We start from the raw sequence: 14,101 nt of genomic DNA on the forward strand, positions 1-14,101 counted from the left end.
TAGAAAAATCACTGGCGAGGAATCGTCTGCCCAGCTCGATTCCGCAGGAGATTCTCTTATCTTCCGCTCATTTTTCTTATCTTTTTCCATTGTGTTCAATGCGGAGTCGAGTGGGGAAACAATTGCGCAGGAGATCGGATGTGTCGGAAATTATCTATCGAGCCATCTAAATCAGGGCTGTGGAGTCGGTACAAAAATCTTCCGACTCCTCAGTTAATGAAACCACCGACTCCAACTCAGACTCCGGGTACCCAAAATGGCTCAGACTCCAACTCCTCGACTCCTTAGTCTAATACTTAACAGGGCTGTGGATTCTGTACACAAATCATCCGATTCCTCAGTTTATAAAATTAACGACTCCGAGTACCCAAAATTGCTCCGACTCAGACGCCCTGATCTAAATAGCTCAAAAACGAACAGTGTATTCCCAGCATTACAGACAGGAGTGTAATCCCACTGTAAATCCACTTCAATGTACAATCCAATAAGACATTTGGTCTAATTGACTGTTTAACTTGGCAAGAAAAACAAACTGTGGAGTGCATGGCCACCTGAACTTAAAGCGAGGGATATGGAGACATGTACATGTAATTAAGGCGCCGGAAAATTTCGGGCAGGGTAGAGCCAAAAAGCAGCTCACCCTGCTCCTGCAAATGTCCCGGCAGCGTTCCAGGCTGAGATGGGGATAAAACGCAATTCATCTGCCAGCTATTGGTGCCACCTGAACTTTGCTGTTAATAAAAGTCTTGATGGTGCCCAAATTACTGACCAAGTTCTGCTATAGCAGTAATTCCCATTATAATGTATAGCGGTGCCTGGTGCAGCCACATTTCCAGTGCTGTTTCTTCCTGACTCGTATGGAGGCTGCCATGTTGATTTCCTTCTATACAATAGCTATTGCCTGGCAGCCCTGCTGATCATTCTTGCATTAGTAGTGTCTGAATCACACACCTGAAACAAGCATGCAGCTAATCCAGTCAGAGCATCTGATCTGCTGCATGCTGGTTCAGGTTTTATGGCTAAAAGTATTAGAGGCAGATCATTAGGACAGCCAGGCAATATGGATGGTTTAAAAAATATGTCAGCCTCCACAACATCCCTCTCACTTCAGGTTCCCTATAAGGCAGAGCTACAGACAGGTTAGTGGCCGATTCATCAGCTGATGGTGGAACATAAAAATCACATTGAAAGGTCGATTGATCCACAAAATCAAGTAATGTGTGGGCACTCCAAAGCCTGGTACACACTTTCAATTATGATTGGCCAATCACTGACCAATTTTACCAGCTCTACAGTATGTAGTAGGAGGGTTTGCACATAGGATCCCATATCTGTTGACACTCATACTACACGGAGGTGGTAAAATTGGTCAGCGATTGGCCAATCATAACTGAAAGTGTGTACCTGGCTTAAAGGATACCCAAAGTGACATGTGACATGATGAGATAGACGTCTGTTTGTACAGTGCCTAGCGCACAAATAACTATGCTTTTTTTTCCCCTTTCTCTGCCTGAAAGAGTTAAATATCAGGTATGTAAGTGGCTGACTCAGTCCTGACAGACAGAAAGTGACTACATCGTGACCCTCACTGATAAGAAATTCCCCTTTTTACCTCTTTCTTGCTCTCAGGCGCCATTTTCTGCTAGGAAAGTGTTTTATAGTTGGATTTTCTTATCCGTGAGGGTCACACTGTGGTCACTTCCTGTCTGAGTCAGGACTGAGTCAGCCACTTACATACCTGATATTTAACTCTTTCAGGCAGAGAAAGAAAAAAAGGAAAACAGCATAGTCATTTGTGTGCTTGGCACTGTACATACACATATCTATCTCATCATGTCACATCACTTCGGGTATCCTTTAAGTCTTAAAAATCTGGCAGCTGAGGTTTTAAGCCTGTATGGCTAGGTGGACAGCTGCAAGCAAAGATAAATTTGCAAAGGATTTTTGAACTTGAATAAGTGCAGTTCCAAAAGTAATACCTAAAATGTACACTAATCAGTATGACTGCTCGGAGAACTCGCATTGCTCATTTTTGGCATTTGTTGGAATCGATTTTTGATTACAAAATTCCAGACCAAAAAATATGATAGATGGGGAAACCAGTATGTCACCATTTGGTTGTCTTGCCACAGCCACTAGACTGCAGACTATTTCTGCTACCGGTTTCTAGCTGTGCCCCACTGGCAGGAGACACAGGCTGACTAGATATACCAATGAGATACAACAGCGTAGAGGAACGGACACACAAAGCCTACCCGCTTCTCCTGCTCCTTCATCTCCTTCTCCAACATGTCGGACATGTAGCTGACAGCCAGGATCACATGATTAACTCCAGCCTGCCCAGGAGAATAAGACACAGAGCGGTTACACAGGGACAGGAAAGGATCGGATGTCTATAAAGCACAACTTTCTGATGATAATGAAAGCTGCTCATTGCTAAGGTACCTTCCAGACACAGAAAACTAGGACTGAGGACTCGTTCACACTAGAGGCGTTTTCGGCCTTTTTTCAAGCGCAAGTGATTTGTAAAATTGCCCCCAAAACGCTTGTGTAATGATTGTCTGTGAGACGGTTCATATCAGCACGGTTCGTGCAAAGCGGTGCCTGGACCATTTTTTGGGGCAATTTTGCTATAATGGAAGGTATAGGAAGAGTGCTAAACGCTCACAAAATTGCTTTGTGTAGTGCTTGCATTCGCATTTTAAAGAATAAATGCATTGTATTTATTCTTCTCGGGGTCAAAGAGTTCACACTGGCTTGAGTCAGGGAATGAATTAAAAAAACGCTCGGGAAAAGCGTTTAGAAAAGTGCTTTTAACAAAAACAGAACGCCCACCCAAGCACCGGGAATCAAAAAAAAAAAAAATAGGGAAAAAAAAAAACCCAACGCAAACGCTAATGTCGAGTGGAACGCAATGTGATCGAACCCTTAAAAAGCATTTAAGTTAAAATCAGTATAAGTTACCTTGAGCTTCTTGCAGCCCCCTGGAGTCATCCTGTGCCGTCCTTCCGAGACCCTCCAGTTAGCAGTGGCAACCCCCTGACAGCTGGCCGGTCGCGGCCAGTTAGGGGCTACTACACATAAGTGGCCCGAGCTGCACACACCCTGATCACTCTCCAATTGCTAGGAGTGCTCAGCGCATGCACAGTAGCAATTGTTGCGCACTGCTCAGGATGCTCCCAGGGACAGGGATGCGACAAGGAGGCGTGTCACACACCACCTTTGCAGGGTCACAGAAAGACAGCCTGGCACAGGGAGACTCCAGAGGGATGCAAGAAACCCCAGGAAAGTTAAACTGATATAAAAATGTATGCATGTTGGAATTGGTTCAATCAAAAGCATCAGCTAGTACGTTTATCCCTGTCCCTGTTTCTTGACACAGTGGAAAATATTTGTGTTGTGACAGGCGCCCTGGGAGACAGGAAGGATTGCCCAGCAGTGTAGAAAAAATAAGCGCCAGCAGACAGGCGATTGTAAGCTTCGCTGTCTATATTGTACATCACTGCCAGTTGAGCACAATCTTTTATTTGCCGCGATCGCCCGAATTACCGTAGGTTGAAAATCAGTCAATCAAGAATAGTTTGCAGCATCGATTTCTAGCAGATTCCATGAAAAGGGTCATATAGAGATGGGAAAAAATAAATTGGTAAGTGAAAGGCCACCTTTAGACCAAGAGAGGGAAACAACCAAAACATTTACCAGAACCTTTGTAGATGTGGGAGGTAACCAGAGCCCAAGATAAATCCAAACAAGGGAAATAAAATACAGATCCCTCTCAGGCGAGTTGTTATTTCAATCTGCTAGACTTATGAGGACTTGTGCCCAACCTTACAGTCATGAATGAAGACCGCCATCAAATCTACAGAGCCCCGTGGCCGCCACCAACTACAGAGCCCCGTGGCCAGGGCCGCCATCAATGTACAGAGCCCCGTAGCCAGAGCTGACACCAATCTACAGAGCCTCCGTGGCCAGAGCTGCCACCAATCTACAGAGCCCCCGTGGCCAGCCCCGCCATCAATCTACAGAGCCCCCGTGGCCAGCCCCGCCATCAACCTACAGAGCCCCCGTGGCCAGCCCCGCCATCAACCTACAGAGCCCCCGTGGCCAGCCCCGCCATCAACCTACAGAGCCCCCGTGGCCAGCCCCGCCATCAACCTACAGAGCCCCCGTGGCCAGCCCCGCCATCAATCTACAGAGCCCAGTGTCCAGTACATTGTTCATTCTTGAGTTCTCACCTTCACCAAAGCTTCCACCTGATGCAGCAGGATGGGCTTATTACAGAAATCCACCAGAGGTTTGGGAACACTCAGGGTCAGAGGACGCAGCCGGGTGCCATAACCACCAACCAGGATCAAGGCCTTCATCTTCCTGTCATCAGAAAGGGAGAAATTACATATACAGTATAACATATTCTAGAAAAATGTTGTCTCCCAATTTTGTGATCTCAATAGATCAAGGTTGAAATGGGGAGACTGGTGGCAGTTGCAGAGGTATTGATACAAAAGGCAAAATGAAAAAAAAAAAAACTTCTTAAACAAACATAAGCAACAGAATAAAATATAAAAGGTGGAAAATGCTGGTATGTCTCCACCTGATCTTTGCACAATCCAGAATCCAATTAGAGAGCCAAGATCCAATGTTTCATCAATGGTCAGAGGGCTCTCAAAAGTGACCCTCTGTAGTCCATTTAGAAATACTGTTTTGGAGAGCTACTTTAAAATTCCTTGCATCTTTATCACAAGCATGTCAGTTCCTCCTAGCATCTTCCTAGTGTGTTTCTGTCAAAAGCATACATTAGCCCCCCCCCCCCCCCCCCCCCCCCCCATGGTCTCTGTCATAAAGGTTTATGCTTTGCCCGCCAGCTATCATTCTGTCAAAGACTATCTTTGCTACAGGTCCATTGTGTGCAACTAAAGCTCAGGTTAGAGCGTTTCACAGAAGTGCTTTCATTTCACAGGTGTGCCCTTGCCACGTAGGTCATAGTGATGATCAGTGATATGCTAATGATTTCCAACCGAAGCCATTTTTTTTTAAATATGTAAAAGGTATGCATTTTGGGATTGGGTCAATCAAAAGCATCAGCTACTGTATTGGTCCATTTCCATGTTGCACAGATAACGTGTTAACATCTCATTTGCATTTGTCTTCAGGGGAGTTCCCTGTTCCCCAGAGGTGTCCTTGTTCCCTATATGTATCACTAGGTACCGTGTCCCTGTCAACCCCCTCTCCCCGAGAAACTGTCCCTGTCCCCCAATTTTATGCCCGTTCCTGTCCCCCTGGAGCATTCTCGTCACAGTGGGCTATTACTTTACCCCAGGTGTGTCCCTGTCACAAAGGTGTGTCCTTATCCCTTAGAAAACAGGTTTTGCCACTTACAATGCAGACAAAAAGGTGAGAGATACCGGGTTTATAAATAACATGAATGACATCATTAGCTATGGATCATTTGCTCCTATGTTGAAAATGGAATTTAAGCACAGCTGAACTACAAAACTGCAATAAAGAAGAACCAGAAATGGTAATCAAACCAAAAGTAAAGCCCCATCTACACGATACGATTCTTTGTGCGATTTGATTACGATTCTATTTACGATCCGATTAAATCCAACATGTCTGATCGGGATTCGATTCAATGTGATTTACCATTGTTTTGCAATGGCAAATCAAATTGAATCGAATCCCGATCGGACATTTCGGATTTAATCGGATCGTAAATAGAATCGTAATCGGATTGCACAAATAATCGTATCATGTAGATTGGGCTTTAGATCTGGGTTCTGTAAATTCCAGGTCTATGGAGTGGGTGCAAAAATCATCAGACTTCTCAGTTTAGGATACTACCTACTACAAGTACCCCAAATAGCTCCAACTCCACCGCCCTGGCAAATACACACCTTAGGTCGGTTGCACACTTAATTGGTGCGATGCGGTGCAAGCGCTGCATCGCATTACAGAAATCAGCCTTCATACTGTGTGACCCTGCGCCACCTCGCGTCAGAGTCATATGCATAGTGCCGCCCCTGGCCAGTGACATTACTCTATGCTAAGTAGGAAGTACGTCACTGGGATTCCCGTCAGTTCGCACATTCATGCCACACCGCACTTCCTCCATGCACACTTGCTGCGTCTTCCATTGACTTGCATTGCTGCATAATCTGTGTGGTAGGCACAGATCATGCGGTAACGTGCTGCAGACTTTCCATTGGGAATGTAGCGACTGCTACTTCCGGTGCACCACATTCACGTGAACTGTGCAAGTCTCCATTGACTTGCATGGCCCTTGCGGTGAGGATGCAGTGGGGAAGCGTAACAAGGGGTGACAGCACGCAAGGGGCTTCAAACACAGATTAAGGCCTGGGACCAACTAGAAGCGCTTTTCTAAGGGCTTGCGATATAAACTCTTGCTAATGTCATGCTATGGGGATTTAGAGAAAAAAAAAATCACATCGCTTAAAGAGACACTGAAGCGAAAAAAAAAATTATGATATTATGATTTGTATGTGTTGTACAGCTAAGAAATAAAACATTAAGATCAGATACATCAGTGTAATTGTTTCCAGTACAGGAAGAGTTGAGAAACTCCAGTTATCTCTATGCAAACAAGCCATTAACCACCCTGGCGTTCTATTAAGATCGCCAGGGCAGCTGCGGGAGGGTTTTTTTTAAATAAAAAAAAAAAAACTATTTCATACAGCCAACTGAAAGTTGGCTGCATGAAAGCCCACTAGAGGGCGCTCCGGAGGCGTTCTTCCGATCGCCTCCGGCGCCCAGAATAAACAAGGAAGGCCGCAATGAGCGGCCTTCCTTGTTTTGCTTACATCGTCGCCATAGCGACGAGCGGAGTGACGTCATGGACGTCAGCCGACGTCCTGACGTCAGCCGCCTCCAATCCAGCCCTTAGCGCTGGCCGGAACTTTTTGTTCCGGCTACGCTGCGCTCAGGCGGCTGGGGAGACCCTCTTTCGCCGCTGCTCGCGGTGGATCGCCGCAGAGCGGCGGCGATCAGGCAGCACACGCGGCTGGCAAAGTGCCGGCTGCGTGTGCTGCTTTTTATTTCACTAAAATCGGCCCAGCAGGGCCTGAGCGGCAGCCTCCGGCGGTGATGGACGAGCTGAGCTCGTCCATACCGCCCGGCTGGTTAAGCTCTCCACCTAAGTTAGTCATGGAGAGGGCTGTTATCTGACTTTTATTATCTCAACTGTAAGTGAACTATTTACTTTTTCTCTGCTAGAGGAGAGGTCATTACTTCACAGACTGCTCTGAAAGACTCATTTTGAATGCTGAGTGTTGTGTAATCTGCACATATTACAGAATAATGTAATGTTAGAAAAAACACTATATACCTGAAAATAAAAGTATGAGAATATTTTCTTTGCTGCTAATCTTCTAGTAATTATTCATAGTACAAAACCAATTCATTATATAATATTTTTTGTTTTCGCTTCAGTGTCTCTTTAAGTGGGATCACCCACATAGCATCACATTAGCAAGAGCTTTCGAGATCACAAGCGCTGTTAGTGGGTTGCAGGTCTTAATGGAACTACAGCATTAAGAAGCGTGCTGTATACACAATTCACTTGTGACAACCCAGGTTAGGGCTTGTAATCCATTAGGCACAGGTCTTAACCTGCTAAGTGCCACCAAAGAATTCATCTTTACCAAATGTCCCTTAACATTTCAAGCACAAAGCAGATATGAAGTCCTCTTGGTGATGGAGGCAGTTATGGTACCTCAGCCTATGCAATGCTACAGGAAGAGTCAGTATAACTCCCAGCAAACCCCCAATACTTCTCTTTAGTCCAGGTTGGGGCTTTTGTTTTATCATTCAGTAAAGTGAAGCTCTACAAATCCCAGAGTCACTCCAACCTCATAGGATGCTGGAAGTTGTAGCTCTCCACTTGCTCAGAGTTTTGCTGCCCTTTTATTCCTCTACAGATAGGGCTGTGGGATGCTTGGAGTAGAGTTGGGCGAACTGTTAGCGCAACTGCAGCCGAACTGTTCGGCTGCCCAACCTGTCATGTGGCTGTGGCTCTTACTACTTCCGGGTCGCAATGACCCGGAGTAGTACGTCTGCGCTGGCCCGGCGGAGCGCGTCCTAGATCGCGCTTCCGTTGCCGGGCACTCTCTGCGCATGTGTGTGACGTCACACTCACTCATGACGTCACACACATGCGCAGAGAGTGCCCGGCAACGGAAGCGCGATCTAGGACGCGCTCCGCCGGGCCAGCGCAGACGTACTACTCCGGGTCATTGCGACCCGGAAGTAGTAAGAGCCACAGCCACATGACAGGTTGGGCAGCCGAACAGTTCGGCTGCAGTTGCGCTAACAGTTCGCCCAACTCTAGCTGGGAGTTGTAACTCCTCGTCTGCTGGAAGTTGAATTAAGCCAGTGATGCATCCCCTAGCCAGATCTATACGACTTTATAGCCCCAGCTAGAGGATGCAGGGAATATAATCCAGTGCTAGTCTAGTTTAAGGGACCCAGCAGGAAACCTCATAAGGAACAGTTCTCCAATCACAACACCCTCGACAGCACAAAGTGTTGTGATTGGCCGAATAGCGTAAGCGTAGTTTACTACAACCTATCTGAAACCTAGCAGTATAAAAGGGTGCCATCCACCCAAATACGTTAAACGGAATACTCCTATGTGGTTTCCTGATGGGTCCCCTAAACTAGATTAGAGCCTATAATCCCATTACTCCTTTCCACAGCAAGCAGAACTAGGTGTAGTAGCCCTCCCCATTGACAGAATAGACAAGGGGTACATTGCTAGTTCCCATGAATATGACATCGCTCAGATCAGGCTGGGAGATAGTGAAAGATGTAGCCCCACATTACAGTGTGAGCTCTGCAAAATTATTATTATTTATATAGCACTGACATCTTTCGCCACATTTTACAGAGTATATAGTCTTATCCCTCAGGCTTGGTTCCCACTTGCACCAGATCACATGTGACCAGCAGGAGCGGACAGTGTAGTGTCTGCTGTGGTCCGGCTGTAGCCTGGGGTAGATGGGTTACCCACATAGGCTATATGAGGAATGCATCTGCTCTTCCAGAATCATCGCAAACTACACAGAAGTGCGGTAAGCTTACCAAAAAAAAAAAAAAAAAAGTCCATTCTCAGCTCAAGTGGGAACACAGTCTAAGGTTCTGCTCCCACTTCAGTTGAGAATGGACATGTTTTGTCGGTTCTCTGCTCCTTGCAAAACTGACAGTAAACAGCTCCTATTTTATATATAGGAGCCGCTCACACTTGTCAGCCTGTAACAGATCTATGCACCTATTGGTTCCATTAGTGTGGCGCACTTCTGTGCAGTCTGCAATAATCTTGGAAGAACAGATGCGTTCCCTGTATAGCCTATTGGGGGGGGGGGGGGGGAATGTAACGCTTTTGCCCTGGGCTCCAGCTGGTCCACAGCGGACACTACACTATCCACTCCCACTGGCCGCACGTGATCAGGAGTTAAGTGGGAACCGGGCCTAAGGGGGCTCACAATCTAATCCCTACCATAGTCTTTTTGTCCATCTAGGGACAATTTAGGGGAAAGCCAGTTGACTTATCTGTGCGTTTTTTAGTATGTGGGAGGAAACTGGGATGTCTGGAAAAAAAACTCACACAGACACAGGGAGAACAAACACATCCATGTAGTATAGGAGTTTTCCTCTCCATATTACCCCTCTGTAGATCAGGTCAGAGGAGATGGTGTGAAGGCAATCTAGGCTAGGATGAAGCTAAGAGCTATAGCACCCCTATTACAGCTCTATAGCTGAGCCAGGGTTGAGGCCACCCCATTACAGTAATCTATTCTTGCATAGGCCAAGCTGGAGTAGTAGTATCCCCACTACTCATCTACAAGGCAGGTTAGTGTGGTGCTGAGATTTGTAGTTCCTCTCATAGACTCACCTGCAGCTCTTCCCTGTGTCACTGCTTCCAGCTCAGCACCATTCAAACCAGTGACGTCACTTGCAGAGGGATGATCCTCGACACACTTCCTGTTCCCGGATCCACCCGATCTCTATTCCCCACACTCTGAGGTCTCTACACTGCCTGTCAGCACTTAGCGCGAGCTGTATACCTTCAGCCAATCACTTGCGGCTCATCCACCCCTCCAGCTATTGGATGCTGAAGTTATTCCCGCCTCCCTGACTGCGACTCCACCAATCAGAGAGTGACAAACCTCTAGATGACGCTGCCGCCATTGGCTGACGCTGGCCAATGACCGTCCGCTGCCATGGAGACACTTCCAGCGATGCGGAAGGAGGCGAGGGTGGGCCGAATGACGTCAGAAAGACAGGTGCGACCAATGGAGTGGCTGCGCAGAGTTACCATAGCAGCATAATGGTTTGCTTGATAATTCTGCCCCGAATTACCAGACTCATCATGAGGCAGTATCACTATTCTTCATGCGCAATTATTTTTAGCATTGTTTTTTGACAAAGGGCTTTTTGGTCGCTTTTTGCCCTTTAGAGCCCTTTCCACCTGCTGCACTCGAAGCACTCCCATTTTACCATCTCAAGGGTACCCCAATTAACATATTAGTCACAGTGCCCCTTTTTCACTGGTGCACTTCGTTTCACTGCGGCGTGGGAAAGGGATGCATGCTGCATTTTTGTGCGCTTGCGATTAATTGCTAAACCAGCCAATCGCAAGCTTTGCAAAAATGGGCTCTATTCATAATGAGTTACCGCATCAGGTAATTTAGGTAGTGATAAATACCGACCAAAATATCTCCATTTTGAAATTCACATTTTTTTTTCTCCCTAAATTACCTCATGCGGTAAAAGTGCAGCTCCAATTTGAGATTCTCAATTGAATAGTTAGTGTTAATTAACCCATTCGCATTCCGTCGTTTTCACTTGAGAAATGTTCACCTCCCATTCATTCGCCTATAACTTTATCTCTACTTATCACAATGAACTGATCTATATCTTGTTTTTTCCACCACCAATTAGGCTTTCTTTGGGGGGTACATTTTGCTAAGAGCCACTTTACTGTAAATGCATTTTAACAGGAAGAATAAGAAAAAAACAGAAAAAATTCATTATTTCTCAGTTTTCAGCCATTATAGTTTTAAAATAATACATGCCTCCATAATTAAAACTCACATATTGTATTTGCCCATATGTCCCGGTTATTTCACCGTTAAAATTATGTCCCTATCACAATGTATGGCGACAATATTTTATTTGGAAATAAAGGTGCATTTTTTCCATTTTACATCTATCACTATTTACAAGTTTAAAATAAAAAAAAATATAGAAATATTTCATCTTTTCATTGATATTTAAAAAGTTTAGACCCTTAGGTAAATATTTACATGTTTTTTTTTTTATTGTAATTTTTTTTTTAACCACTTTACCCCCGCCCGTACGAATTTCTCCGTCCCTTTTTCCATCCTTTAACCCCCAGGGACGGAGAAATCCGTACTTTGCGCACTCCCGCCGCTGTCCGCGCTCCCGCTCGTAAAGACGCCGCCGACCGCTCGTAAACACGCCGCCCGCTGCTCGCCCGGAGATCAATGAACGGGAAAATCCATTCCCGTTCGTTGATCTAAGCCCCGCAATGATCCGCTGCTCTCCGATGGGCGGCGCGATCATTGTGAAAAAAAAAAACACTTACCCAGCCTTCTAGTACTTCCTCCAAGAGTCCGGAAGGACGCTTGGAGGTCGCATTAAACAAAAAGTTACTGTGGCCATCTTGTGGCCAAATAGTAAAACTACACCCTAAACATTTTTCACATACAAATAAATTACTTTTACACAAAAAAATTAACTCATTACCTCCCACACTCCCAATTTTTTATTTTTTTTTTGGTAATTAAAAAAAATTAAAAAATGTACAATAAAAAAAAAATACATAAATAGATACCTTAGGGACTGAACTTTTTAAATATTTATGTCAGGAGGGTACAACACTGTTACTTTATAAACTATGGGCTTCTAATTAGGGATGGACGCAAAACTGAAAAAAATGCACCTTTATTTCCAAATAAAATATTGGCGCCAAACATTGTGATAGGGACATAATTTAAACGGTTTTATAACCGGGACAAAAGGGCAAATACATTTCATGTGTTTTAATTACAGTAGCATGCATTATTTAAAAACTATAATGGCCGAAAACTGAAAAATAATAAATTTTTCCCAAATGTTTTCCTATTTTCCCATTAAAACACATTTAGAATAAAATAATTCTTGGCATAATGTCCCACCTAAAGAAAGCCTAATTGGTGGCGGAAAAAACAAGATATAGTTCATGTAATTGCGATAAGTAATGATAAAGTTATAGACGAATGAATGGAAGGAGCGCTGAAAGGTGAAAATTGCTCTGGTGGTCAGGGGGTAAAACCCCTCAGTGGTGAAGTGGTTAATATTAAACATTTTGATTGGGTATTTTTGGGAGGGTGGGATGTAAACAATAGTTTTATAATGTAAATGTGTCTTGAGTTTTATTTTTTTTACTTTTGTTGTAGTTTTACTTTTTGGCCACAAGATGGCGGCCATGAGTTTGTTTACATAACGTCACTCTAAACGTAACATACGCTTAGAGAGACGCACGGGGGAGGTAACAGCCAGAAAAAGTGCAGCTTCCGAGAGAAGCTGTCGGTTTTTCAGCGGGGGAGAGGAATCAGTGATCGGGCACCATAGCCCGATTCACTGATTGCCTGGCTAACGAACTGCGGGCCGGGAGCACGCGCGCGATCGGCCGCGGGAGCGCGCATGGTTCCTGGACGTAGTTTCTACGTCCAGGAACTAAAATAGGTTAAGGATTTTTTTTATCACCTACAAATGGTATGTGATAGTTTTCACTTCTCTGCTGTTGGCCTTTAGGATGGAGCCTTTTGAGCTTTGTTTGCTTGAGTTTATATCAATTTTACACAGAAGACAGACCTCGTACAGTCTTTTAGATGATTTAATAGATGCCGAGGAGGAAATTCCTCTCTGCTCTAAAAGATAAGCAACAGCATAATAACCTTTAAAGAAAAACATTTATTTGTTACAGCTGATACAAATCCAGCAAAAAATCTCGTGTATGTACTTCCTGCTTTCATGGAAGCAGACATAAGGTTAACATCCTGTGTTTACAAATTAGCTGCTCTGCTGAGGCAGACAGCTGGCACAGCTGAGAGCTCAAATTACAGTTGTAATTATTCACAGATGAGGGGAAATTAGACAGGCTAAATTATATACATACAGGTTGCATTTCTATTTGTTTTCCTTCTGTCCTGCGCAAGAGTTGAGGTCCCACTTTAAAGGCTCTTTCACAGTGCAACGTTAAAGTCGCACGATACAACAACATGTAACGCACAATAACTTACAGCAATGAACGTTTTTAGCTGCGTTAAGACTGTTTGCACATGCTCAGTAATTTTTTTTTCTTTTTACGCATGCGCCGTTTTTGTTCTATCACTGTGTGACAAAAACGGCGCACCAAACGCAGGGCTAAATAACGTCCAAGTTATAGTCTTTCAATACGTTGCGTTAGGGGCACGTTATGCGACCTTAACGTTGCATCAAACGCAAAGTCTTACTGTGTAAGAGGCCTAAATGTGACAGGCTTTCCTGGGTCGTCTCTGTGTAATGGGTGGCAAGTATATGGGGTGCCCTACAGTGGTCAAAAAAAGGGTGCTTATGGGCATTAATAATAATATTTGCGATTAGCGGCAATGATCCGAAATTTGGTGTCCCAGAGGCCCCCGATACAATGGCTTTGATAGATATATATATATATATATATATATATAGCCACGATTTGCATAGTGGGTAGCCCTGGCATCCACAAATTTCCGATTATTGCCGCTAATCGTGGGTCTGCGGCAGGGATGGGGGAGGTTAAGGGTTAGTTACCAGAAAGGAGGGGGGGGTGAGGTGCAGGATTAGGCACCACCAAGTGGTTTAGGCATCAGTAGAGGGAGGGTTAAGGGTAGAGGTCATAGTAAAATATCAGTGAAGATTACCGATATTTTATTATTGGAATTAATTCATAGAATATCGGTAATTTTACAAATAATCTAGCGGCAATCTCTTGCACCTCTTTTTTTCCAGGCACCTTTATTACATTAGGCATTCCTTTGTTACTCATGCCATAGAGTCGCGT

The 14,101-nt window shown here is 44.7% G+C and overlaps 1 protein-coding gene across 1 annotated transcript in view; it reads right to left on the bottom strand.

Annotated features, from left to right (window-relative positions):
* Positions 1–10,122, bottom strand: part of GMPPB (GDP-mannose pyrophosphorylase B) — a 42,200-nt gene extending 32,078 nt beyond the window's left edge. The window contains exons 1-3 of the mRNA XM_068251552.1: positions 9,908–10,122; positions 4,236–4,368; positions 2,256–2,336 (exon numbers count right to left, since the gene is read on the bottom strand). Coding sequence (XP_068107653.1) covers positions 2,256–2,336; positions 4,236–4,364 — 210 coding nt within the window. The 5' untranslated portion in view covers positions 4,365–4,368; positions 9,908–10,122. The remainder of the gene's footprint in view (positions 1–2,255; positions 2,337–4,235; positions 4,369–9,907) is intronic.
* Between the last annotated feature and the right edge of the window lie 3,979 nt (positions 10,123–14,101).

Source organism: Hyperolius riggenbachi, chromosome 9 (genome assembly GCF_040937935.1).
Source record: "Hyperolius riggenbachi isolate aHypRig1 chromosome 9, aHypRig1.pri, whole genome shotgun sequence".
Classification (NCBI taxonomy): domain Eukaryota; kingdom Metazoa; phylum Chordata; class Amphibia; order Anura; family Hyperoliidae; genus Hyperolius; species Hyperolius riggenbachi.